General features: G+C 43.5%; 1 protein-coding gene across 12 annotated transcripts in view; it reads right to left on the bottom strand.

Annotated features, from left to right (window-relative positions):
* Positions 1-1539: 1539 nt before the first annotated feature.
* The window catches only part of LOC144599516 (muscleblind-like protein 1), a 390080-nt gene continuing 365787 nt past the window's right edge, over positions 1540-25832 (bottom strand). For 7 of the 12 annotated variants that reach the window (XM_078410502.1, XM_078410490.1, XM_078410491.1 and 4 more), the window contains 5 exons: positions 25612-25765; positions 16611-16646; positions 12452-12546; positions 10041-10137; positions 1540-7151 (listed from right to left, as the gene is read on the bottom strand). In XM_078410502.1, coding sequence (XP_078266628.1) covers positions 10060-10137; positions 12452-12546; positions 16611-16646; positions 25612-25765 — 363 coding nt within the window. In that variant the 3' untranslated portion in view covers positions 1540-7151; positions 10041-10059. The remainder of the gene's footprint in view (positions 7152-10040; positions 10138-12451; positions 12547-16610; positions 16647-25611; positions 25766-25832) is intronic. The other 5 variants (XM_078410492.1, XM_078410499.1, XM_078410497.1 and 2 more) reach the window with 3 other exon arrangements.

Genomic DNA, 25832 nt, shown 5'->3' with positions numbered 1-25832 from the left:
TTTGTGTATCTGTGTGTTTGTATCAGTTTGTGTGTGTATCTGTGTGTGTGTGCTTGTTCATGTGTGTGTATGGTCTGATTTGGCATTGCCAAAGTACGCAGTCCTTGTGTTAGCGACGGAGGGAAAAGGCTCCACTCAGCACCAGTCCTCCTTTACCCTGTGGTGTGGGGATGTTGGTGAGGAGCCCTGCTCCCTCTGGTGGCACAGTCATAAAGTGCAGAACTTTAAGAACAACCCAGAATCAAGTCTAGTTTATAGTTTTAAGAAATCCTTGCATTCCCTCTCTCTCCATTCCCCTCTTTTGTAACTTTTTTTGCACAGAGGGTGGTGGATATATGAAACGAGCTGCTGAAAGAGGCAGTTAACGCAGGAACTATTGCAACATTTAAGAAACAATTAGACATGAACATGGATAGTACAGATTCAGAGGAATATGGGCCAAACGTGGGCAGGTGGGACTAGTTTAGATGGGACATGCTGGTCGGTATGGGCAAGTTGGGCTGAAGGGGCTGGTTCTCCACTGTGTGAATCTATGACTCTAAGATGCAGAATAGGTGGTTGAACTTACTTGCTACCTTACAGCACCCGAGACCTGGGTTCGATCCTGACTATGGGTGCTGAGTGTATGAAGATTGTACGTTCACTCTGTGGCTGCATGGGTTTTCTCTGGGTGTTCCGGTTTCCTCCCATAATCCAAATACGTGCAGGTTTGTAGGCAAATTGGCTTCTTTAAAAATTATAAATTGTTCCTAGTGTGTAGGAGTGTTAGTATATGGGGTGATCGCTGATAGGCGCGAACTCGTTGAGCCTGTTTCCGCGCTGTATCTCTAAAGTCTAGTGTGGTTATTCATTTATTGAAAGTTTCTTTATTATATATTATGTATTGTTTTGCAGGTCTGTTAAGCACATGCAAGTAAGAATTTTATTGTTCTTGCCGTTCATATGGCAATTAAGCGCTCTTGATTCTGGGGCACATTAGCTTTTTCAGTTGTTAAGCTGGAAAGAAAGAGTGCAGAAAAGATTTACGAGGATGTTGCCAGAACCTGAGGGCCTGAGCTACAGGGAGAGGTTGAGCAGCCTAGGACTATTATTTTGGAGAGCTGGGGGATGAGGGGTGATCTTATAGAGTATAAGATCATGAGAGGAATGTAGTCTTTTACCCAGAGTAGGAGAAACTAGAACCAGAGGGCATAGGTTCAAAGTAAGGGGTAAGGATTTAATAGGTACCTGAGGGGAAACCTTTTTACATAAAGGGTGGTAGGGGTATGGAACGAGCTGGTGGAAGAGATAGTTGAAGCAGGTACTATCATAATATTTTTAAAAACCTTTAGACAGGTATATGGATAAGATGGATTAGAGAGATACGGACCAAACGCAGGCAGGTTGAACTGGTTTAGATGGGGCATGTTGGTAGGTGTGGGCAAGTTGGGCCGAATGGCCTGTTTCACGCTGTGTAACTATGACTCAAAGCTTAATTTTACCATTAATAAAAAGACTGCAGAGACAAACGCAGACCATTTTGCTTCCTTTTTTTGGTTGGTAATTTTATCTTTATTTTTTTTTAATTCCATACAGCAAGAATCAAAGATATAGCAGTAATAATAATAAAACAATTGGCAGCCAAGGACAAAGTATACTATATCGGCAACTATAAGCAGGAAAACATCAAAATAAAAAGAAAGCCTGTGATTACACAATCATAAAACCAAGCTTCTGTCCTTTTGGCAGCTGTAGTTATGGCCTTGCAATTTGGACACAATCTTCCCAAATTCCAATGGACGTTTCGTCCAAACTTTGAAAAAAACGTTAAAATTATTGAGTGGGCATTTAAAAAAAAAAAAGGTTGACAGGACTCGAATATTGCTGGTTATATCAGCGTTTGCTGTTCATCTCTATTTCAATGAAGTGAGGAGGTTGTTGAGCGAGTTTAGTGATGGATAAAGGACAGGTATGGATTGTAAATATCCTTCCCCAAAGTCATTAGTAAATCAGATGGGTGTTTACAATGATCTGGTCGTGGGCTGTCTGCTTCCAGTTTAGTTTCATGTAGAGATACGACGTAGAAACAGGCCCATCGACCTGCCGAGTCCACGCCGACCAATGATCATTCCGTACACTAGTTCTATCCGACCCACTAGGGACAATTTACAGAAGCCAATTACATGTACAAACCCGCACATCTTTGGTATGTGGGAGGAAACCGGAGCACCCGGAGGAAACCCACGCGGTCACAGGGAGAACGTGCAAACTCTGCACAGGCAGCATCCCAGGCCAGGATCGAACCTGGGTCACTGGCGCTGTAAGGCAACGACTCTACCGTTGCGCCCGTGTGCCGCCCTAAATTGAGATTGGCTTTTTGGTTCGAATTCCAGATCTAATTAGTCCATTGAATTTACATTCTGCGGTTGGTGTGATGGGATTGAAACCCGTATGGTTGAATCAATAGTGCAGTACTTTGACTGTGGGTCTTGTAACTCCACCACACCACTGAACAAAAGTGAAGTGGTGCAGGTTCCAAATATCCGTTTGGTTTTCTACCCTCTGACCCTCCTCACTTCCTTCACTTCTTCTCCCCCTGCATCTACTCCAAACATTGCCTTTCCCTCTCTACCAGGGTCACAGTTAGCCCTCTGTCCGTGCTCTACATGTTCACCAGTGCACTTTATGCACCGTGAATCTACAGTTACAACGACTTCAGTAGAAATCAATGCAATTAAAAAACCTTGATCACTTTGGGTGTGCAACGGAGAACAAAATTTGACCCTGGTTTCCAGACACTGTTTAAAAAATAAATAAAAGGGGGTGGTGGCAGGACAAACAAAAAGAGAACCTGGCCAATATTTGGTTTATCCAATACATAGTGGTATCATTTTTTTGTTTAAGAAAACAAAAAGACTTGAATCATTAAAAACAAAAGTATAGACTCAACTGCAAAAAGGAACAGAAATTATAAGAGCAATAAAGTCATGTGGGCATCTGCTGTTTGGATGATCTCTCCATGATTAAACTGACATTGACACATAGTCATTAAAATGAACCTGGGGAGCCAGTTTGATATATATTCATATATATATATTCAATTTTTACTTTCCATTAGAAGTAACACCATCAAAATCCATATACAGAACCTGTTCTTGATAAGACTAAAATACATACTTTTAAACTGTACTTTCTCCTTTTTTAAAATATTTATAAAAAAGAACTTCTAAATCATGCAGTAGGTGTGTTTTGTCAGGAGTTTGGTATTTTCTGTGGTCGGGTGCGGAGTGAAAATTATTGACGTTGGTAATTGAAATGCCTGCCTGGTTGGTGAAGATGGCAATGGGGTGTTAAGCCTGTGTAACATGGTCACTCATGGGTGAGTGAGTGTGGGGTGGGGTGGGAGGGGCTGGTACTTTTTGTGTTGGAGGGATGTTGGGGGGGGGGCGAGTGGGAAGAAATGAGACTAGGCCAATGTGTGGTAGTGGTGGGGTGGGGTGGGGTGGGGAAATGCAATGCTAAACCAAGTCCGCCAGCCAATTCCATATTCCCGCTGGATCGGACAAGAATTCTTGCCGGAGTTGGCCAGGAATTCTCAATTCCCATTGGATTGGCCAGGTATTCCCCAATTCCCATGATCAGGCAGGAATTCACAATTCCTCCCTGGTCACGTAGGAATTCTCAATTCCCATCGGATCAAGTAGGAATTGTTCCACACCTGTTCTCCACCTACTTTCCCACTGGACAGCTCCCAACTTTATCCAAAGAGCAAAATTGACTGGTGGGTGGTGGGAGATGGGAGGGAGGAGAGCAATGGGTGCGGGGTTGGGGGGATGGGTGAGTAAGTTATTGTGGGCATTTGGGGAAAATAATTTTAAAAAAACACAGGGCCCAATCCTGCCTATTTTGTGAGTGGCTGGAGGTGGGATTAGAACCCAGCTCCACATTGTTGTCTCCCCAATGATCTCAGAAGGATGTTTATCGTTCTAGCTGAAAAAAATCCTGGCAAACTACAAGCTGCTCACATTAAAGCAAAGCAATATTTTGCCTGTTTCATCTGAGGGGAGCAGGCGGCTGAAGGGACACGTTAGTTACCAAGTGCTTAATTCTGTGCCCATTAACATTTTTTTAATTTTTGCAAGCTTTTTTTTTAGCATTTTTTATTTTTGTTCAGCCTGTCGTTTTAATGACCTTAACAAAATTCCTTGTTATTATAGACATTTTTTTTATTCAAAATAAGATCTTACTATTTTACAGGTATCCTTCTTCTTGACTATATACAGAAGTGCAAAAAGTCAACTTTTCCCGTAGGACCGATTAACTTGCTTATTTCCAAAACTGCAGCATAATCAAACCCTCAAGTGTCTGCATGTATAATTCAGATTAATTCTCTTTTCTTATAAGTAAGCTTTGATTAATATTTGAATTCATGACATAAAAAAATCTCTTGATCAATTGATTATGCATCTCCTATTTAATGAAGGTCTGATATTTAGATGAGGGAGATTAAAATATACCCAACAAACAATATTTTACTATTCTCAAATGATTACAGTAGAAAATAATTTTCAGTTCTAATATCTAGGATCTAGAGATTTTCATAATGACTATAATTACAAACAAAGGTAATCTTCTAAACATTATGGAACTGTCTGCCAGGATTGTTGCTATAGCAACAACATAACCTCAAACTTCACAATGAAATGATCATTGTAAGATATCCATATAAAAGTTCTTTGTTCTCTGAATGGTAAAAGTAACGATGATTGATGCTTGAGAATCACGAATCAGTAAACTATAGTCAATTCTTTATGTTATTGTACTATGACGGATAATTAAATGACATTACACGATTTTGAAAAGGGGTGGAGAGAGTGAAAGAGAGGGGAAAAAAACATCACTTTGTCAAAAAGAAAATCTTTTGGAAATCTTTTTATCTGTGACTTCCAATAAATGAATTAAGAGATAATCTACTAACTAAAATATGAAAATAATATCAGACATTTAAACATATTAAAAAATTAAAACAAATCTAATATTATATGAAAGAGACTACAAACTTAAAGAATTAAAATAAAGTCCTAGTATGTAAATACTAGAGCAACAAGTGAAATCTATGTGCTCCTTAACAGGGTTTTGAAGTAACACTTAAAATGGGTTTCAACCCGTAATATATAATCTAAGGCTTTAATAGATGTACAATACAATCAATAAAATCAATGCAACAACCCCTTTTTAAAACTACCAAGTACACCTTTCAATTTCTATCTTAAAAAATAAAACTTTTTCAGTGAGCTCGGATGGAGAGAATGAACAATTCAGAAAATAAACTTGTGCCTCTTCCATCTCGATGAGGATACTTCAAGCACCTCTGGGCCCACGACAATAACTAATCCATCTTTTTGCTGTACAGAGCTCTACTAAAACCACTTTATCAAGCCTTGAAGAGAAAAAAAAGATTCCTATCGGGAAAACAAAGTAATAAAGTAATTCCTTTGGATGGACCATTAAAAATACACAACTAATAGTTTTTTTTTTGTTTTTTTCCTAAGCTTTCTAAGGCTAAATGCAATTACTTTGAAAAAAAGTCACATATAAAATTCACTCAGATACATATCCCACCCTGGTACTACTTTTAACAAACATTAATATTTTGGTTTATCATGCATTTTATGACAGTGCTTCGTTCGACCTTAAGGTAATCTAGTTTAGAGTCACTCTCCATAACTTTGTCTTGACTGTAAAGTGTGTGACTGCAGTGACATTCAGCATAGAGCAATTCTTTTTTTTAATCTCCATTTAGAGATAGTTTTATAGTCTTACTTGACTTCAGGTTTTGCTTTGGGACACAAAATAATTTGGGGCAAATTAAAACGGCACAGAAACATGGGTCACCTTTCCAAGTCTCTGAGGCATGGCACCTTATTTGGCAATGAATTGCAAGATAAATGCTTTCACTTTGTAGAGTTGATTGCATGAACAAGTATGGCATCAACGAGGAATGGCAATACTGGTAATTGATAACATCATGATCATCTTGTCTTTTTTTTTCATGATTAATATCTCTGATGAATATTATTAATGTGCATCAATGGTTTACAATGATTGTTTTTACTAAACAAAAAGTAAGTTATCATTTTCATCGTGTTATGATATTCACTCTGGAGTGAAGATGCCATTTCTGAGAGGGATCTGGGTGTAAGGTAACACAACTCACTTGAGCAAGTTTGAAATACACTGAATCGGATAAATGCTTTAACACTGCAGGAATAATACTTTAGGGTTAGATGTACAGATTCGAATGGCACTTAACATGTACCTCCAACATATTTACGACACAGTATTTAAAGCTACAATGTGCTTTAAAGAAAGAACAGACTTGGTTTGTACTTATGTGTTGCCCAAAACATTCATCTGTCCATTGCCTCTTCAAATCGTTCTTACAATCCAGTAAGAATTTCATGGTTCCTGTTCAAATCCGGTGCATATGATCAACAAACACTCTTCAGTCTCTTGAGAATATAACCATAACACAGATCACTGTACATGCACAATTGATTTTTAGTGAAAATGGGAAAATAGTATTTCTTTTAAATACAAGGTGCACTATTTTTGGGGTTTTTTTTCACTTTTTTTTTTCCACTTTTGTAAACTTGTAGGAAAACCATTTAAACCTAACACCAAAATGATCTGAATGCTTTGCAGGCGAACCAGTATATACTGTATACTAAAGTGTACATCAGAGTTTACCTTTCCACTGAGGGTGGATGGGGTGGGTAGGGTGTGGGTGATGGATGGGTCGAGGGGGAAGAGGAGAGGTGTTCGTAATGCATCATCAATGCACATTGTCTTCCCGAGCCGGCGTGAGACACGGCGTTGAGGAAAGGCAAATAACGTTGTATGCCGGGCAATAGCTGCGGTTCCCTTTAGCTTGTATTCTCAGTGGAACAGACAAGGCCACACAAGCCTCAGTGTGCAACTCTCTTCTCTGTTTGTCTCGTTCTGGATGACCATATTTCCATTTTGTTAGCATGCCGAAGGTGGAAAGGTTTGCGTTCGAGGAAGGGAGGGAGGACTATGGGTGGACTGTTGGGTGGATGGTGGTATATACAGAATAGCCGTTGACCCTTGCTGTGTAATGGCTTCCCTGCACACTGTCTCTTCACGCTGATCTGGAGAGAGAGAAAAACAAACAAGGTGACACTTCAGCTTTGACCAACGTTATTTGGGCAGCTTTCCCCCAAGCGCATTGAGAGGCAGCTGTAGAGTTGCTGCCTTACAGAGCCAGAGACCCGGGTTCAATCCTGAACACGGAAGTCTGCAGTCTGTACGGAGTTTGTATGTTGTTCCCGTGACTTGTGTGGGTTTTCTCCGGGTGTTCCGGTTTCCTCCCACACTCCAAAGCTTTGTCCTCAGTGTTTGTAGGGCAGCGTTAGTGTGCGGGGATCGCTAGTCGGCGCGGACTCTGTGGGCCGAAGGGCCAGTTTCCGCACTGTATCTCTAAACCAGAAAAAGAGGCAGATCAAAGCCCCATGAGCAGAGGTCCCAGCGAGCCTGCACCCACACATCAACAGGAGGCCAGAGGTTGAAGGGAGACTGGATATAATCATGTAAAATGATGAGGAACATAGATATGGTAGACTGTCAGAACCTGTGCCCCAGGTGGAAATATCAAATTCTACAGGGTATAGCTTTAAGGTCAGAGGGCCAAAGTTTACAGGAGATGTGTGGGTCAAGTTTTCTTTACCCAGAGGCGGTAGGTGCCTGGAACACGCTGCCGGGGGTGGTGGTGGAGGCAGAGGATTGTGGTGTTTAAGAGGCTTTTGGATTGGCACATGGATATGCAGGAAATGGAAGGGAATGGATCATGTGCAGGCAGATAAAGCTTTGTCTTGGCATCAAGTTTGGCACAGACAGAGTGGGCTGATGGGCCTGTATGTATTTGTGTTATACTGTTCTTTGTTCTATGATGCCAGAAAGTGATGACTCTTTGCGTACTGGTCCCAGGGAAGGTTCTACTCAGGTATGATTTGACAAGATGGCACTCAAAACAAAAAATTTCATTATATTTCAGTGCACGTGACATTAATAAATCAATACCAAACATTACATTTGTAACAAAAATAAATTCACTTAAAATCACACTGAACATCCAAAACATGAACCTTCAATTTTTAAAAAAATTGATGGTTACAAATTAAAATTCTGGTCTCCCATGAGGTGTGAGCGTGAGGGTTGGGGTGGAATCAAAACCATGTCTGATACGATGTGAAGGGACTGCAGATGCTGGTTTACACATAAGATACAAACACAAATTACTGGAGTAACTTAGCGAGTGGGTCAGGCAGCATCTCTGGAGAGAAGGAATAAGTGCCTTTTCGGGTCGAGATCCTTCTTCAGATTGAGAGTCAAGTGAGAGGGAAAATAGAAATATGAAAATGTACAAAGAACAAAGGTATGAAAAGTATGCAAAAGGGCAAATTAAAGCCAGCAGCGATGATCAAGGAAAGGTGGGGCCCACAATGGTCCAGCTTTCATTTATTCCAGACTTTGGAAGAAAATGAACGAGTGTACATACTGATGAGCCGTGTGCCAGCGCATCTCCATGGAAACCACACACCAATGGCTTCTACAGAATTGATCAGGGGAAATATCGCTTAAAAATTCCTTTGGGTTATCACAAGCCCCGAATAAAATAAAAGGTTTAGGGTAGATTTATTATCATCACATGTAGAAAGGTACAGTGAAGAGTGTTGTTTTGCGTGCTAACATTATGGGCCGACTGTGCTATTCTGTGCTATACTGTTCCATGTTCTATGTATATAGTTTACCCTACAGGTTTAGGTTTATTATTGTCATGTGGTACATTGAGAAGCTTGTTTTGCATGCTATCCAATCAGATCAGATAATACGATACATAAATACAATTAAGTCAAACTCAAATACAGTAGGTAGAGCAAAGGGGAAGATACAGAGTGCAGAATGTAGTTCTCAGCATTGTAGCGCATCAGTTCCACAGACAAAGTCCAATGTGTTCAATGGGGTAGAGGTGAATCAGACAGTACCCTAGCTAACAGCAGGATGGTAGCAGAGGTCTGTTAACAGAGGGAAAGAACTGTTCCTGAGATGTGAGACAGCAGCTCTATCAGCTCCATCTCTGTGCCGCCCTTTATACTGGTTTAGTTTAGTTTATTATTATTGTCACGTGTACCGAGGTACAGTGAAAAGCTTTGGTTTGCATACTATCCAAAGAGATGCATAAATACAATCAAGACAAACTCAAGTTCAATAGGTGGGGGCTGCACGGTGGCGTAGCGGTAGAGTTGCTGTCTTGAAGCGCCAGAGACCCGGGTTCGATCCTGACTACGGCTGCTGTCAGTACGTAGTTAGCAATTTTTCTCCGTGACCGTGTGGGCTGAATCAATAGGACTATGTAGGAAATGGAGACCATCCAATCCTCAAACTTACTCCATCCACTGTTCATATATTGGTCTCCACATTTCCTCCCACATTCCGAAAACGTGTGGGTTTGTAGGTTAATTGGCCTCTGTAAATTGCCCCTAGTGTGTAGGGGGTGGATGAGAAAGTGGGATAACGTAGAACTAGTGTGAACGGGTGATGGAGGGTCGGTGTGGACTGGGTGGGCCAAAGGGCCTGTTTCTATGCTGTGTCTTCTAATCAATCAACACCTCTCTTCGCTCCCCAATGACTGCCCACCATCTACAAGGCACAAGTGTGGAGAGTGATGGCGTACTCTCCACTTGCCTGGAGGGCCAGAGGGTGGCACAATGGCGCAGTGCTGGAGTTGTTGCATTACAGCGCCAGAGAGCTGGGTTTGATCCTGACTACAGGTGCTGTCTGTCCGGAGTCTGTACGCCCTCCCTGTGACCACACGGGGTTCGTCCGGGTGCTCCGGATTCCTCCCACATCCCAAAGAGTGTATAGGTGATGGTTGGACTGCTTGGACATTGTATCTCTAAACTAAACTAAATTGCACAAATAAGAATTCAACACTTCAGAGTAACATTTGCTGAAAACGTAGAAAATAAAAGGGCACTTACTGTTCAACCAAGAAATGGTCTACATCTGAGTAACATACTTGTGACTAGCCAGATGATCCACAGATATTATGGGCATCTTTGCAGAAGGAAAGAGGAACTGCAATCAACATTCATGGTTCATTAAGCACAGTCAATAAGCTAGTTTAAAGCAGAGGTAACACAAAAGGCAGCACAGTTTAGTTTGCATGTAGCTAAAACTATCAAAGTTTGTCTATTTATTATGCAATAATGAATGTGAACAAGGCTAACATAGACTGTTTTGTTGCAGTACATGATGGGGCAAGACCATGTCACTGGATTTATGACTTCACTGTTTTAAATAGGTCTTGACAGCTCAAAGTTAGCATTTATACTGTGTAAAAAAAGTCAGGGTATGGTTGCCACATTGTTAGGAAAGAGTTGAACCATAACACTGAAATAAAGAACTGCTGATACTGGTTTAGACTAAAGATAGACACAAAGTGCTGGAGTAGCTCAGCGGCTCAGGCAGCATCTCTGGAGAACACGGATACATTTCGAGTTGGACCCTGCTTCTAACTCAACTTCAGTTACTTCAGCACCATGTGTCTATCTTTCAACCCTGTGGTCATGTGACTAAATCAATAATCCAGAGGCAATTTGCAGACGGGAGTTTGAACCTGCAGAGGCAAGTCATTGGGTATTTTTAAAGCGGAGATTGACAGGTCCTTAATTAGTAAGGGTGTCAAAGGTTACAGGAAGAAGGCAGGAGAGTGGGATTGAGAGGGAAAGATAAATCATCCATGATTGAATGGGGGAGTAGACACGATGGGCCAAATGGCCTAATTCTGCTTCTATGACCGATGATGAACTTATACTTGTGGAGGAATACATTGCAGGGGAGAGAGCTAGTACAGGCTTGATGGATTGAATGGCCTTTCGAGTAGTAACAATGGCACGATTCTATGGTATGTGTTCTGAAAGTAACTGTATCAGTGCTGCATTGGCAGATATGAAATTAAGGTATTCTGGCTCCAGATTTTCTCTGTGCTTAGTAGAATGCCAGCAGAAGGAATACTTTCATTGATTCTAGCATTAGGAAATCCTTTGCTCTTAATGGACTTTCCAAGTCCACAACTCCCTGAAAGTAGCAACACAAGTAAATTAGCTGGTAAGGAGGGTGTATGATATATAAGAAAATAACTGCAGATGCTGGTACAAATCGATTTATTCACAAAATACTGGAGTAACTCAGCAGGTCAGGCAGCATCTCGGGAGAGAAGGAATGGGTGACGTTTCGGGTCGAGACCCTTCTTCAGACTGATATTCAGGGTGTATGATATGCTTGCCTTCATCAGTTGGGATATTGGGTATGAGCCAGGAAATTATGTTGCACTAAAAGGTAATAAAAAGGAACTGCACATGCTGGTTTGTACCAAAGATATTATATAAAAATGTTAGAGTAACTCAGTGGGTCAGGCAGCAACTCTAGATAAAATGGATAGGTGACATTTCGGGTCGGGACACTCCGACTCATTGTGTTATGTCACACTGTTGAATTAGGTGCCATTTGCAATGTTGTCTGCAGATTTGGTCGCCCCATTACAGGAAGGATGTGGAGGTTTTGGAGAGGGTGCAGAAGAGGTTTACCAGGATTCTGGATTAGATTAGAGGGCAGTAGCTGTAAGGAGAGGTTGGGCACATCTTTGGATTTCTTTTCTCTGAAGCGTCGGAGGCTGAGGGGAGACCTGATAGAGGTTTATAACTTTATTAAAGGCATGGATGGGGTAGGGAAGGCAGTCAGACCTTTTCTTTCCCCAGAGTGGAAACGTCAAAGACTACAGGGCAAAGGTTTAAAGTGAGAGTGGCAAAGTTTAATGAGTTTAAAGGAGATGTGTGGCATATTTTTCAGTCTGAAGAAGGGTCTCAACCCGAAACGTCATCCATTCCTTCTCTCCTGAGATGCTGCCTGGCCTGCTGAGTTACTCCAGCATTTTGTGAATAAATACCTTTGATTTGTACCAGCATCTGCAGTTATTTTCTTATACGCATATTTTTCTTAGTACATTAATAGTCTGGTGGGTGCCTGGAGCACACTGCCAGGGAAGGCGGTGAAAGCAGATAAGATAGCAGTGTTTAAGAGACTTTTAGATGGCATCATAGATATTCAGGGAATGGAGGTATTCGGATCATGTACAGGTGGCAGGGATTAGTTTAATTTATTTGGAGGTTATAACCTCTGGTCCTAGACTCTTCCACTTGTGGAAACATCCTCTCCACATCCACTCTATCCAGACCTTTCACTATTTGGCAAGTTTCAATGAGGTCCCTCCACATTTGATGGGTATAGCGACCACACTCAAAAGCACAAGCACAGACAATGAAGCCGCAACCTTTAAAGCAACATTTCCGTGGGGTATAAAGGAACACTCAAAGCTGTAAAAAGAACAAACCTGATTGGCGTTTGCCGTGGCTGCGAAGGGGACACTTGTGGCGGATGTTGTTGCCGCGGAAACGGCCGCAGGATTAGCACCGTGCATCATGGGTACTTTAGCCAAAAGTTTTAATAAAAATTGGCAGGAAATGGGCGAGAGAGGAGCGGAGGGGGGAGGGGTTGGGAGGTCAAGTGAGGAGAGGGTGGGGTGCGGAAGTTGTGGGTAGGGGTAAAAGGCGGGCAAGAACCAATGCCAGGGCAAGGCGGAGAGTTGGGGATTGCCAGCCAGTGGCATTTGTTCATGGAATGACCAGGAGCAGGCGAGAAGCAAAGGGGACGATGGGAAAAAGGTGGGAAGAAGAGGGAACGATGAATGGAGATGGAAGGGAGAAGGCACGCAATGCAAAAAGATGCATTATATCAAAAAGAGAGACAAAAAGAGGAAAGCACTTATTAACAACTGGAAATCAGGTACATCAGTTTGATATGCTCATAAAATATTAATGTTACGCATCTCTTAAAACATTAATTAGGCTTACATTATGTTACATGAAGGCAGTTTAAAGTATTGCTATGATCTAAATATTCTGTCAAACATTTAATTAAGGCTCACGTCATCAAGAAGAAAAAATAATTCAACAGTTATCCATTATTACAAAGCAAGATTTATAAAAGTTTTACTGCTTCATAATAATTAATAGATTGATTTAAAAGCTAAATTATGTAACAAGATCTAATTATTCGAACTGACCTTAGCAGTGAGAAGCACATTCCGTTCAAAGTCCACTCTTAAATGTCACCAAAATTGGCTGGGAGTTCCGATCGGGTTTAGCAATCAATATTCGGCTGAATAAATTTGGTGGGAGCAGTACATTTTGGGGATGAAAGGGAGAGATGGTATTGGGCAGATCAACACCACACCATGAGGTTTAAAGGGCAGAGCACTTTTAAAGGGAAGGTTTTGAACTGTGATGCATGTGTACCATGTGCTTTCATCATCAATGGCAATGCTCCTTTAAGACTGCAATGAGGTTTTGCACAATGATCTTTGAGCAAACTTAATTTGTCTGGCCAGGGATCAAAACAGTGTAAATAACCTTCGTCTCTTCACATACTTCAAACATCTGCCAGTGGGGAAGCCAAGAGCATTTACTTCAACCCAATAAACTGTTGTGACCAGGAGCGCACGATCGCAAGGGCAGTGGGAGCTAATTTGATTGTAACTTTCAAAAGGGAATGGGAACTATACCTGAGAGAGAAATATCCTATGGGGGAAAACACTGGGAGAATGGATATACTTGGATAGCTTCTTTAAAAAGCATAACACAGATATATTTAGTTTAGTTTAGTGATACAGCGCAGAAACAGGCCCTTCAGTCCACTGGATCTGTGCTGACCAGCGATCACTCCATTTCCTTAGCACTATCCTACACACTAGGGACAATTTCTACTGAAGCCAATTAACCCACAAGCCTGCACATCTTTGGAACGTCTTTGCACCTGTAGTCAGGATGGAACCTGGTTCTCTGGCGTCGCGAGGCAGCCGCTCTACCGCTGCGCCACTGTGCCGACCCATGATGGGCCACAAGGCCTCTTTCTCTACACTTCCTGTATTGGCGTGTGAATAAGAGCAGGAGCTTAATTGATTTTTCTCTCCCTTCTTAACCAAGAGCTACTTGGATAGTTTTAAAGCCTTCAGCTATGCCGGGATCAAGTCTGGTTGGTGCAATCATATTTCATGCTGGGGAACTATTTGAACCAATAAAACCTTCTGCTGAGGGAACTAGTGGACCCTAGCCCTGTTCTCACCACATTTAGTTGGCCACGGAAAATGTAGCCATGTCCCCCTCATGACAGATGCATTTGGGAAAAGCAATGATTCATTTTGGCTCATTCAACCTCAGGGGAGCCAGTGGTTCTCTCTGCTGGTACAGGGTCTGCTGTCCGTGGCTACTGGCTGGTGGCCCACAATGCAGAGAGTGCACCAAAGACAAGTTGCTAAGGTCTGCAAGGATGGTTAGAGAAAAGATCCACCACCGATTTTCCGGCACCTCCTTTAATCCAGAGAAAATGACGAGTGTGCATTTGGAATTCCCCCCAGAAGTCCCCCCGAAAATGTGGCGCCTCGGCTGGGTGAGGCGGCCGATCTCGACCTCTTCGGGACGGGACTTCCGCGGCGGATCAGAAGGTCAAATTTGCCGCCTTCAGCCGGGGCATTGGAATTGCATCCTGGATGGAGCTGGAAGAACCATTCCCAAAGCCAACTTCTGAGGCCGACTTTGTGGGCCGGTATCTCGGCCCCTCGGCGGCCTAGGTGGACCACTCAGAGGCCTTGACCTCTGATGGTCAGGCAAATGGATAATCCAGAAAGTCTCTGGAACCGAGGATGCCAGAGAATCGGTGGTGGATCTGTACCTGGTGCAGATGCACCATAGAAAGCCCACTGTCAGGTTGCATCACAGTTTGGTTTGGGAACAGCTCTGCCCAAGACTGAAGAAATTGCAGAAGGTTGTGGGTGTAGCCCAGTCCATCACACAGACCAGACTCCCCACCACTGACTCCATCTACACTTCACACTGCCTTGGGAAACCAGCCAACATAATCAAAGGCCTGTCCCACCCCGGTCATTCCTTCTTCTCTCAGTTACCCTCGTGCAAAAGATGCAGAAGCTTGAAACCACACATCATCAGACTCAGGAACAGCTTCTTACCCTCTGTTATCAGGCTTCTAAACAGTCCTTCCATAAGCTAGGGTACTGTCTGACTCACCTTTACCCCATTGCAGACACTGGACTTTGTCTATGAACTGATGCGCTACCTATTGTACTTGAGTTTGACATGACTGTCTTTAAGTATGGTATATCTGATTTGTTTGGATAGCATGAAAAACCAAGCTTTTCCCTGTACCTCGGTTCATGTGATAATATAATAAACATAAATCTAAACCTAATATCACGATTCCCTTTACATCTTATACCATTGATGATGAATTCAATGTTCGGGCTAGGAATCAGATTTAATTTTTCTGGGTCAATTTATGGAAACTATAGAAACACTTGCAGGCAACTTACACTTAAACCTTACAAGGGGAAATTATATACATAGAACATAGAACATAACAGTGCAGGTATGGGCCCTTTGGCCCACAATGTTTGTGCCGTTAAACTGTCTGCCTGCACATATCCCTCTATTCCCTGCACTCCCATGTGTCTATCTAAAAGCCTCTTAAACTTCACTATCGTATCTGCCTCCACCACCACCAGTGATTTCCAGGCTCCCACCAACCTCTGCGTAAAAAAACTTGCCCTGGCCTGTACATCTCCATTAAATTTTCCCCCTCTCACCTTTTAGCTCGGCCCCTCTAGTGTTGGACATTGTCACCCGTGGAAAAATGTTCTGACCGTCTACACTATTAACTCTCATAATTTTATATACTTCTATCAAGTCTCCCCTCAACCTCCCATATTCCAGAGAAAACAATCAGAGTCTATCAAACCTATCCCTGCAGCTGAAACCTTCTGATACTGGGAGCGTTCTGGTAAACCTCCTCTGTACCCTCTCTAACCTCTCCCTGTAGTTGAAACCCTCCAATCCAAGCAGCATTCTAGTAAACCTCTTCTGCACTTTCTCCAACCTCTATGTGGAGCTGAAACCCTCTAATCCAGGCAGCATTCTGGCAAACCTCCTCTGCACCCTCTCCAACCTCTCCCTGTAGCTGAAACCCTCTCATCCAGGCTGCATTCAGGTTAACCTCCTCTCCACCCTCTCCAACCTTTCCTTGTAGATGAAACCCTTTAAATCCAGGCAACATTCTGGTAAATCTCCTCTGCACCCTCTCCCTCTAGCTGAAACCCTCTAATCCAGACAGCATTCTGGTAAACCTCCTCTGCACCCCTCTCCAAAGCCTCCACATCTTCAAATTCTGACTGCCCATGCAGACAACCCAAACTTAAACCTTACAAGGGGAAACATTTAAGAATACTTGCAGGTTTATGGTGAAAGGAGCATTGGTGGGAGACAGGCTGGTGGTATTAATTAGATGGGGCAGGCACGTACACAATGGATTTCAGTGCAGTGCCAACGGTGCAGTGAGGAATTGTTTTTGGCCATGGACTTTGAAGGGACTGTGAATAATAATTGTATGGGTACAGATAATCGAATAACAAAGCTGGCACCTACCAACACTTGCAGCAGGTGTCATGCACAATATTGAGCCTGCCCATCATGCATTGCAACAGGAAGGTGGATTTGAAAAGGGAAAAGAATTAAAACAACCCATCACATGTGTAATTAGAAACCATTGTCGCAAGGAGGAAAAAATTATTATTGAGGGAACAGAAGCTAGTGCTATTTTAGCACACTCAAATCAACCAATAGCCTAATCTACAAGAAAATAATGTGTTTTGTGTGAAACACATACATATACATGTGTGCTGGTAGCTAACGCGATTTTATCATTTCTTTTTTGCTGCCTTTTCACCGCCATTCACTGTAAGACACTGCAAACATGGAACTTAGAACAGTAGAGCGTCAGCCCACAATGTCTGTGCTGAACATGATGCCGAGACCAACTCTTAAGAGGCATAGAGTCATACAGAGTGGAAACAGGCCCTTCGGCCCAGCTTGCCCCTGCTGATCCAGGTGCCCCATCTACACGAGTCCCAACTCGCATTTGGCCCATATCCCGCTAAACCTATCCTATCCATGTACCTGTCCAAATGTATTTTAAATGCTGTTATAGTTTCTTCCTCAACTACTTCCTCTGGCAGCTCACCCCATGTACCCACCTCCCTCTGTGTGAAAGTGCTGGAGTAATTCAGCAGATCAGGCAGCATCGCAAGAGAACATGGGTAGGTGATGGTTTGGGTCGGGACCCTTCTTCAGACTCTCTCCGGCTGCCTGCCTGCACATGATCCATATCTTTCCATTCTCTGTGTATCCATGTGCCAATCCAAAATTCCACTATCGTACCTGCCTCCACCACCACCCCTGGCAGCACCTTCCAGACACTCACCACCCTCTGTGTAAAAAAACTCACCCCACACATCTCCTTTAAACTTTATTCCTCTCACTATAAAGCTACGCCCTCCAGTATTTGATATTTCTATCCAAAGAAAAAAAAGTTCTGTCTACCTAATCTATGCCTCTTATAATGTTATATACTTCCATCAGGTCTTCCCTCAACCTCTGGTGTCCCCTGGGAAAACAATCCAAGTCTGTCCAACTTCTTCTTGTAGGTAATACTCCGTAATCTAGGCATCATCTGCGAAACCACCTCTGCATCGCGTAAACCAACAGGCCTTCCTATCTGTGGTGTTTCCAAACCAGCAAACAAATCACTGATAGATTCAAGACACAAAATTCTGGAGTAAATCAGCAGGTCAGGCAGCATCACTGGAGAAAAGTGATAGGTAACGTTGTGGGTCAAGACTCTTGTTCACACCCAACCCGAAACGTCTCCTATTCCTTTTCTCCAGAGATGCTGCCTGGCCTGCTGAATTATCGCTGTATATCCTTGGTGTAAACCAGCATCTGCCGTTCTTTCCTAACACTGACGTACTCAAAGTCTGTTCTCAGGATGGTCATGTGCAGTACTCTGGTGAGGCATTAAACCCAAAGCCTCTGAGGTGGATATCAAATAGCCCCATGCTGAAAAACGAGTGACTTTAGACATTAGAGATACCGCACAGAAACAGGCCTTTCGCCCCACCGGGTCCACGCTGACCAGCGATCACCCTGTACGCTAACACTATTCTACACACTAGGGATCATTTAATTTTTTTAACCGGTAATTAACATGCAACCCAGTACATCTTTGCAGTGTGTGAGGAAACCGTAGCACCTGGAGAAAACCCACGCAGTCACAGGGGGAACGTCCAAATTCTGTACTGACAGCACACATAGTCAGGATCGAACCTGGGTCTGGTGCTGTAAGGCAGCAGCTCTACTGCTGCACCACTGTGCCGCCCTTCTCCCCATTCTTCTGCTCAAATTTCAACCTCAAACAGCACTGCTGAAGAATATTTATCGAGTCACGGAGAGATACAGTGCAGAAACAGGGCCTTCAGTCCACTGAGTCTGTGCCAAGTTAACCATCCATAGAGTCATAGACACACTCTTAGGGTTGGTTGTTTTGAAGATATTCTGCTATGTCATCTTAAGGCTGTGCAAGAATTGCCATGATCTAGTGCCAACCCTAGCTCACCACACTCCCTCTCACTCCCTCTCACTCCTCACCAACTTCCAGGATGGACTTGCCTGACGGGGTGGGTTCTAGCAGAGAGGAAGGGTTACTCAGCCATTCTCACATCAACTCGAGGAGCTTCGCTAAAGATATTGGTGACAGATAGCCACTGTGGAAAGCTTCTCTGTCCGTTAGCAGGAGACTTGCAATAGTCTAGAAAGCATACTCCGCGGAGATCAGCCATAGAGTCATACAGTGTGGAAACTGGCCCTTCGGCCCAACTTGCCCATGCCGACCAACGTGCCTCATTTACACTAGTCCCACCTGCCAGCATTTGGAGGCAGTGAGTTGTGAGGTACTGGCTCTACTAATTACAACTAATATTAATCTCTTAATAACTTGATTGCCATGTTCCCCAAATAACAATAGGAACAACATTCATCGGGGAATGGATTTTTTTCAGAAAGGTATTACAATTTTGCAGCAAGGTGAAAATGGAAGATGTTTAAGAGATATAATAAATCTTTGTTTAGTTTAGAAATTTAGTTTAGTTTTGTTCAGTTCAGTGCGGAAACAGGCCCTTTGAATAGATGTATGAAGAAGATTTCTCACCTAAAACGTCACCTACACCTTTTCTCCAGACATGCTGCCTAACCCGCTGAGGTACTCCAGCATTTTGTGTCTATCTTCGGTATAAGCCAGTTCCTTCCTACACAAAATAAATGTTTTGTCTCTCTATAGTCATGCTTCCGTCAACCACCAGGAGGCATGCAGGAGCAGCATATGGTGAAACTTAGTCTTGGATCACTTCCTGAATATTTCTGTCATAGTCATACAGCATGGAAACAGGCCCTTCAGACCAACGTCCATGCTGACCAAGGTGCTCATCTACATTAGTTCCATCTGCTCGTGTTTACACCATATCTTTCTAAATCTTTCCTATCCATGTAACTGTCCAAATGTCTATTAAATGCTGTTATAGTACCTTTCTAAATATTTTCTAAACATTGAGATAGTCCCTGCCTCAACTATCTCCCATACACACCACTCTCCATGTAAAAAAAGTTACCCCTCGGGTTCCTATTATATCTTTCCCCTCTCACCTGAAAACTATGTCCTCTGGTTCTTGATTTCCCAACCCTGTGTACAAGACTGTGCAAACACTCTATCTATTCCCCTCATAATCTTATATGCCACTACAATAGACAATAGGTGCAGGAGGAGGCCATTCGGCCCTTCGAGCCAGCACCGCCATTCAATATGATCATGGCTGATCATTCTCAATCAGTACACTGTTCCTGCCTTCTCCCCATACCCCCTGACTCCGCTATCCTTAAGAGCTCTATCTAGCTCTCTCTGGAATGCATTCAGAGAATTGGCCTCCACTGCCTTCTGAGGCAGAGAATTCCACAGATTCACAACTCTCTGACTGAAAAAGCTTTTCCTCATCTTAGTTCTAAATGGCCTACCCCTTATTCTTAAACTGTGGCCCCTTGTTCTGGACTCCCCCAACATTGGGAACATGTTTCATGCCTCTAACGTGTCCAACCCCTTAATAATCTTATACGTTTCGATAAGATCCCCTCTCATCCTTCTAAAGATCACCCCTCAGTCTCTTGCGCTCCAAGAAATAAAGTCCTAGCCTGTCCTACCTCTCCCTATAGCTCAGGCCCTCGAGTCCTGGCAACATCCTCATAAATCTTCTCTGCGCCTAATTCCTTCTCGGAATTGAATCAACAATTCTTCTGGCATTTCTCCCTGATCGCAATCAGAAACAAATTGCATCATGTTAAGAAGGTCCCGACCCGAAACGTCAACCATTCATGTTCTCCAGGGATGCTGCCTGACCCGTTGAATTACTCCAGCACTTTGTGTCTTGTTTTGTAAACCAGCATCTGCAATCCCTTGTTTCTCTGGTTACTTGCTTCTTATAGACAAGATTGTCTATGGAACTGATGCGCTACATTGCTGGGAACTATACACCTTGCGTTTTATGCAGGGGTTATGTGCTTGAAAAGCGGCGTTTAATTCAAACACACGTGAATGAAAAATATACACGACTACGCTGTCAGCATTAAATTTGAGCGCATTATTCCAAAAATACGAGTGCATATATCAAGTTTTGGAATTAAATTATAAGTAAGCTATTTCAAAAACGCATAAATGAAACACGTGTAAAACTCGAGGTGCTTGTCATCTGTCCTCTGCGTCTTCCCTGAGCTCCTTGAATAAACTAGGGTACTATCCAATTCACCTCCACCCCAGTGTGGACATTGGACTTTGTCTATGGAACTGATGCGCTACAATGCTGAGAATTATATTCCGCACTCCTAGCTGTTATCAGGCAACTGAACCATCCTATCACCAACTTAGAAAGCCCAAAGAGAGTTGGGAGGAGGAAAAGCCTGTCGATTGATAGGTGGATAGGATAAACCCTCACACTCACTTGTATCCACCTATCACTCGCCCGACTTTGTGCTGCCGCCACCTCTCTTCCAGCTTTCTCTCCCCCTCCAACCCCCACCAGAATCAGTCTGAAGAAGGATCCCCACCCAAAACGTCACCTATCCATGTTTCTCCAGAGATGCTGCCTGACCCGCTGAGTTACTCCAGCATTTCCTGTCTTTGAATGGAACAGAGGGTTTTTCCCTCTTGTATCTATGGTTTGATCTTCAAGCAAAGTTGATAACGGCCGCACTCTTTCAACCCTGCTAACAGTGATGGCAGTGAAAAGGTTCTGTTATCGATCGCGTTCACTCCAATAATTTGTCCGAAGTATCTTCAGTTCCGCACAGTGAGGGGGGCAGGAGCAAACAAGATTGCAATCGCATACTAGAAGAGCCCCGTCCTTTGAATTTACACTGTCCAAAGTTTACCAGCCGTACCGCGGATGAGGGAGGGAGGGAGACAGGGGAATGGAGGGGACACTGCCCGTACCAGCACACATCACTGCCTTGAGGGAAATGTGAAGCAAATTAAACAAGAAAGCAGCGGTGATAATATTATCAGCTCCGTTGCACTAACATCTATCGAAGAATGCTGTGGGTCCCTTCATAATGCAAAGATAAGTTCAGACAGATTTTAAATTGCCAATCATTTTTCATTTGGAATCATACTCAGAAGGATCCTCGCTGTTGATGTTGCGAATCTTCTGAAGCTTTATCTCATTCCAGGATGATTAAGGGGCAGTCATTGTTTTATAGTGCAGCTAACAAGCTTGCATGGAGACCCACAACAGTCTCTGTTATAAGTACAGACTCTTTAAATCAAGGTACAGTGACAAAACATTAAATTGGAGACAGAAGGAAACAGGAGAGTGGGGCAGCCCTTGTCAACAATTATAAATGGGTGCAGCGAACACGAGCTTCCTTCCTCTGCAATTAGTGAAACTGCTGGAACACAGTTTAACTCTTTCACGTTCTTTTATTAAGGATAGAGTAGTGAGCTACCATTTCATTTGCCAGACACTTGATTCCATCTGGAATCAAGACTGGTGTGAATGAAGGGTGTCTGAGCTTCAGTGTCAGTGGAGTTAGACCGCAAGACATAGGAGCAGAATTAGGCCATTCAGCCCACCGAGACTACTCGTCCATTTGATCATGGCTAAGAGTAATCATCGGTAAAACTGTAAACGTGTGTCGAACAGTGTTAGTGTACAGTGTGATCGCTGGTCAGCGCAGACTCGGTGGCCGAAGGGCCTGTTTCCACTCTATATCTCTATAGTCTAATGTAAATCTGAGGTTCCTCAGCCCGAGTGTAAATACCTGACCTCTAATCTCTCAATGGGGCTTGAGTTGGAAACAACATGAGTTTATATTCCACCCACTATTAAATATTCTAGGTATTGGGAATTCAAGAAAGACGTATTTGTACATTTCTTTGTATGTACCTGTTCACATCTAACGCAACTCTACTCCATCTGTCTGAAGAAGGGTCCCATCCCAAAATGTTGCCTGTCTATTTCCCTCCATCGATGCTGCCTGACCCAAGCAGCACAATGGAGTAGCGGGTAGAGCCGCTACCTCATAGTGCCAGAGATCCCGGTTCAATCCTGATCTTGGGTTCTCTCTGTGTGTGGAGTTTGCATGTTCTCCCTGTGGCCACGTGGGTTTCCTCTGGGTGCACAGGTTTCCTCCCACATCCCAAAGATGTGCGGATTTGTAGGTTAATTGGCCCTCTGTAAACTTCCGAATATGTTTAAGGTGAGAAAGAGCAGCGACTATCTTATTAAAAGGAGGGGTGACATGTAGTGTGTTGGGAGTGGACGAGAAAGTGGGATAATGTAGAACTAGTGTGAATAGGTGAACGAAGGTCGGCATAGACTCGGTGGGCTGAAGTGGCCTGCTTCCATGCTGTATTTATCAATCAATCAATAACCCGCTGAGTTCCTCCAGCACTTTAAGTTTTAACAGGACAGTGTGGAATTATTCGAAGGCTCAGATTGAGACCAGCCTCCATTTCTTCAATAAAAGGAAGGGGTAGCGGCAGGGAAAAGAAAGAAATCCCCATAGAATGGACTTCCTCTGTTTTTTGTGCATGAAGATGGCTTTGTGACATTTCTCAGATAAATCCATATCTCGGCACTCAGAACTGCCACTACATTGTGTAAAATCTGACCTCTGTCTCTCCTTCCCTCGACTAACAATCGATGCTGAGCACAGTGCACTGCGCAAGTGCAGGTGCGACAATAAAGGCTAAAAATCAAACTCCTGGAAAAATTACAGATGGCCAACTAATCTGCAAACACGCACGTCTTTGGGATGTGGGAGAAAGCCAGATCACCCGGAGGAAACCCAGGCAGTCACAGGGAGAATGTGCAATCTCCGTACAGACAGTACCCGAGGTCAGGATCAAACCCAGACCTCTGGCGTTATGAGGCAGCAAATCTGCCGCTGTGCCGCCTAAAGATATTCCGAGAGGCATGCAGTCGCTCAGTTCCTTATGCAGTCAGCAGAGGGTGCATGACCTCTATTCAGTATTCAGTATAAGACCAGTATTCAGCATAAGACGAGCCACATTTCCAAAGTACACAGGCTGAGGAAGATCATGCCAAGGCTGCCATTTAATGCCCTTCCTGGTCAGGGTGGTTCATTAAGAGTCAACCACATTGTACGGGTATTAGTCATCTCCTGCTCAGATTGGGGAGGGAATGATATTTCCTTCCCTGAAAGATGTTGGTGAGTCAGTTGGGTTTTTACAATCCCGATATACTGTGGCAATGCCCACCATTAATAACAACCTTCCAACCTCTTCCTATGTGGTTGATTCTTGCAGGAAGGAGGGAGGGAAAGAGAGGGAGGGAGGGAGGGAGGAAGGAAGGGAGGGAGTGAGAGAGGGAGGGAGAAAAAGAGAGAGAGAGAGAGAGAAGGGGGAGGGAGGGAGAGAGAGAGGGGGGTGGGGGGGGGTGGGGAGGAGTAAGTGGTTGCAGAGATGGGGTTGGGCCTGTAAAGAAGGGCCAAAGAAGGGTGAGTGAAAGAGAGAGGTGGCAAAAAATATTGAGTGCAAAATACCGCAGACTCTCAATATCCACAATAAAATATTAACTGCTAGAAACACGCAGTAAGTCAAGCAGCATCTGTGGAGGGTAAGCAACACTATATCTCGCTACACGTGACAATAATAAACCAATAGCAAATATCACTTTGATGGCAAAAGAACACAAAGTGTTGGAGGAACTCAGCAAGTCAGGCAGCATCTCTGGAGAACATGGAAAGGTGACGTTTTGCATCGGGACCCTTCATCAGACTGATTGTAGTGGGGGCCCTAGATTGTTCTCCAGAGAAGTTACCTGACCTGCTGAGTTACTGAAGCACTTTGTGCCTATTTTTATCTACTAGCATCTGCAGTTCCTTGCGCCATTACTTTGATGGAAGGTCATCAACCTGAAATATTAACTCGGTTTCTCTCTCCGCAGATGCTGCCTGACCTGCTGAGTGTTTTATGATTTTTTATAGTGTGGGATTGAACAATGATGGAAAGATAATGTTGAGGTGGAAGGATTCTTTCATTCTCTGAGAGCCGAGGATTTGGTACTCACTGCCTGAATGCTTGGTGGTTGCAGAAATCTTTGACACACTTTGAAGAACCATGGGCTTTAGGCTAAGTCAGGTAAGTGTGATTATTGAGAGATCCAGAATGGAAATTGGCCCTTTGGCTCATTCAGACTCCATTGACCATCAGAGCCATTTGCACTAGCTTAGTTTAGAGATACAGCACGGAAACCTGTGACTTATGGATGGATGGATGGACTGATTGATCGACTCTTTGATCGATTGATTGACTTATTGATTGATTGATGATTAATCAACTGATTGACTGGAAGATACATTATGGAAACAGACCCTTCGACCCAACGACCATCAATAACCTGTCACACTAGTTCCACCTTATCCTACTTTTTCATCCACTCCCTACATACTAGGAGCAATTTACGGAGGGCCAATTAACCGACAGAGCCACACGTCTTTGGGATGTGGGAGGAAATCAGAGCACCCGGAGGAACCCACGTGGTCATGGGAAGAATGTGCAAACTCCACAGAATCACTGCGCACTCACACGAGACTGAACCCAGGTCTCTGGTACAGTGAAGCAGACGGTCTGCCAACCGCCCCACACCGCTGGCCAACTCATCAACAAAGGGGGGGGGACACTGGTGGCTAGTCTGGAAAGACAGGCAGAGCGGCCTCGTGATTCTACGATGGCGAAGTCGCTGGCACCATCTCCCGTTTCCTTAGGTCGCAAAGTTAGCAAACAAAAGCTTTATTATTTTAATCTCGTGATTAAAAGGAGAAAGGCATCAGAGAAATCAAATTATGTGGAACAAGATGACTAAAAGGCCTTTGTTAGTGCATTTTTCTCTCGACAAAACACCAGTGTAAAGCTAAACATACACGCACGCAACGTGCACACACACACACACACACACACACACACACACAAAAATAAATCGCGACGTTCCATCGAGAGATGTCGGGTGCAGAGGTGTGGTTTACTCACCTGGAGGAAGAAAGGCAGTTTGTTGGTGCAGTTGCATGTTTGCAAGGGCTTGTTGATATTGAAAAACACCAGTATTAAAGACTGTCGTGGCACCATTGGCTTTTTCGAGTGTAGGTCTCTTTGGTAGAGGGGGCAGAACACCTGGAGGAAGACCCTGTAAACGATGGGCGAGGTAAAAGGAGTGTAAAACAAAAAGAAGAAGACAAAGGAAGAGGGAAAGA

The sequence above is a fragment of the Rhinoraja longicauda genome, chromosome 13 (genome assembly GCF_053455715.1).
Source record: "Rhinoraja longicauda isolate Sanriku21f chromosome 13, sRhiLon1.1, whole genome shotgun sequence".
In the NCBI taxonomy this organism is placed as follows: Eukaryota; Metazoa; Chordata; class Chondrichthyes; order Rajiformes; family Arhynchobatidae; genus Rhinoraja; species Rhinoraja longicauda.
This window is presented reverse-complemented; position numbering and strand designations above follow the sequence as displayed.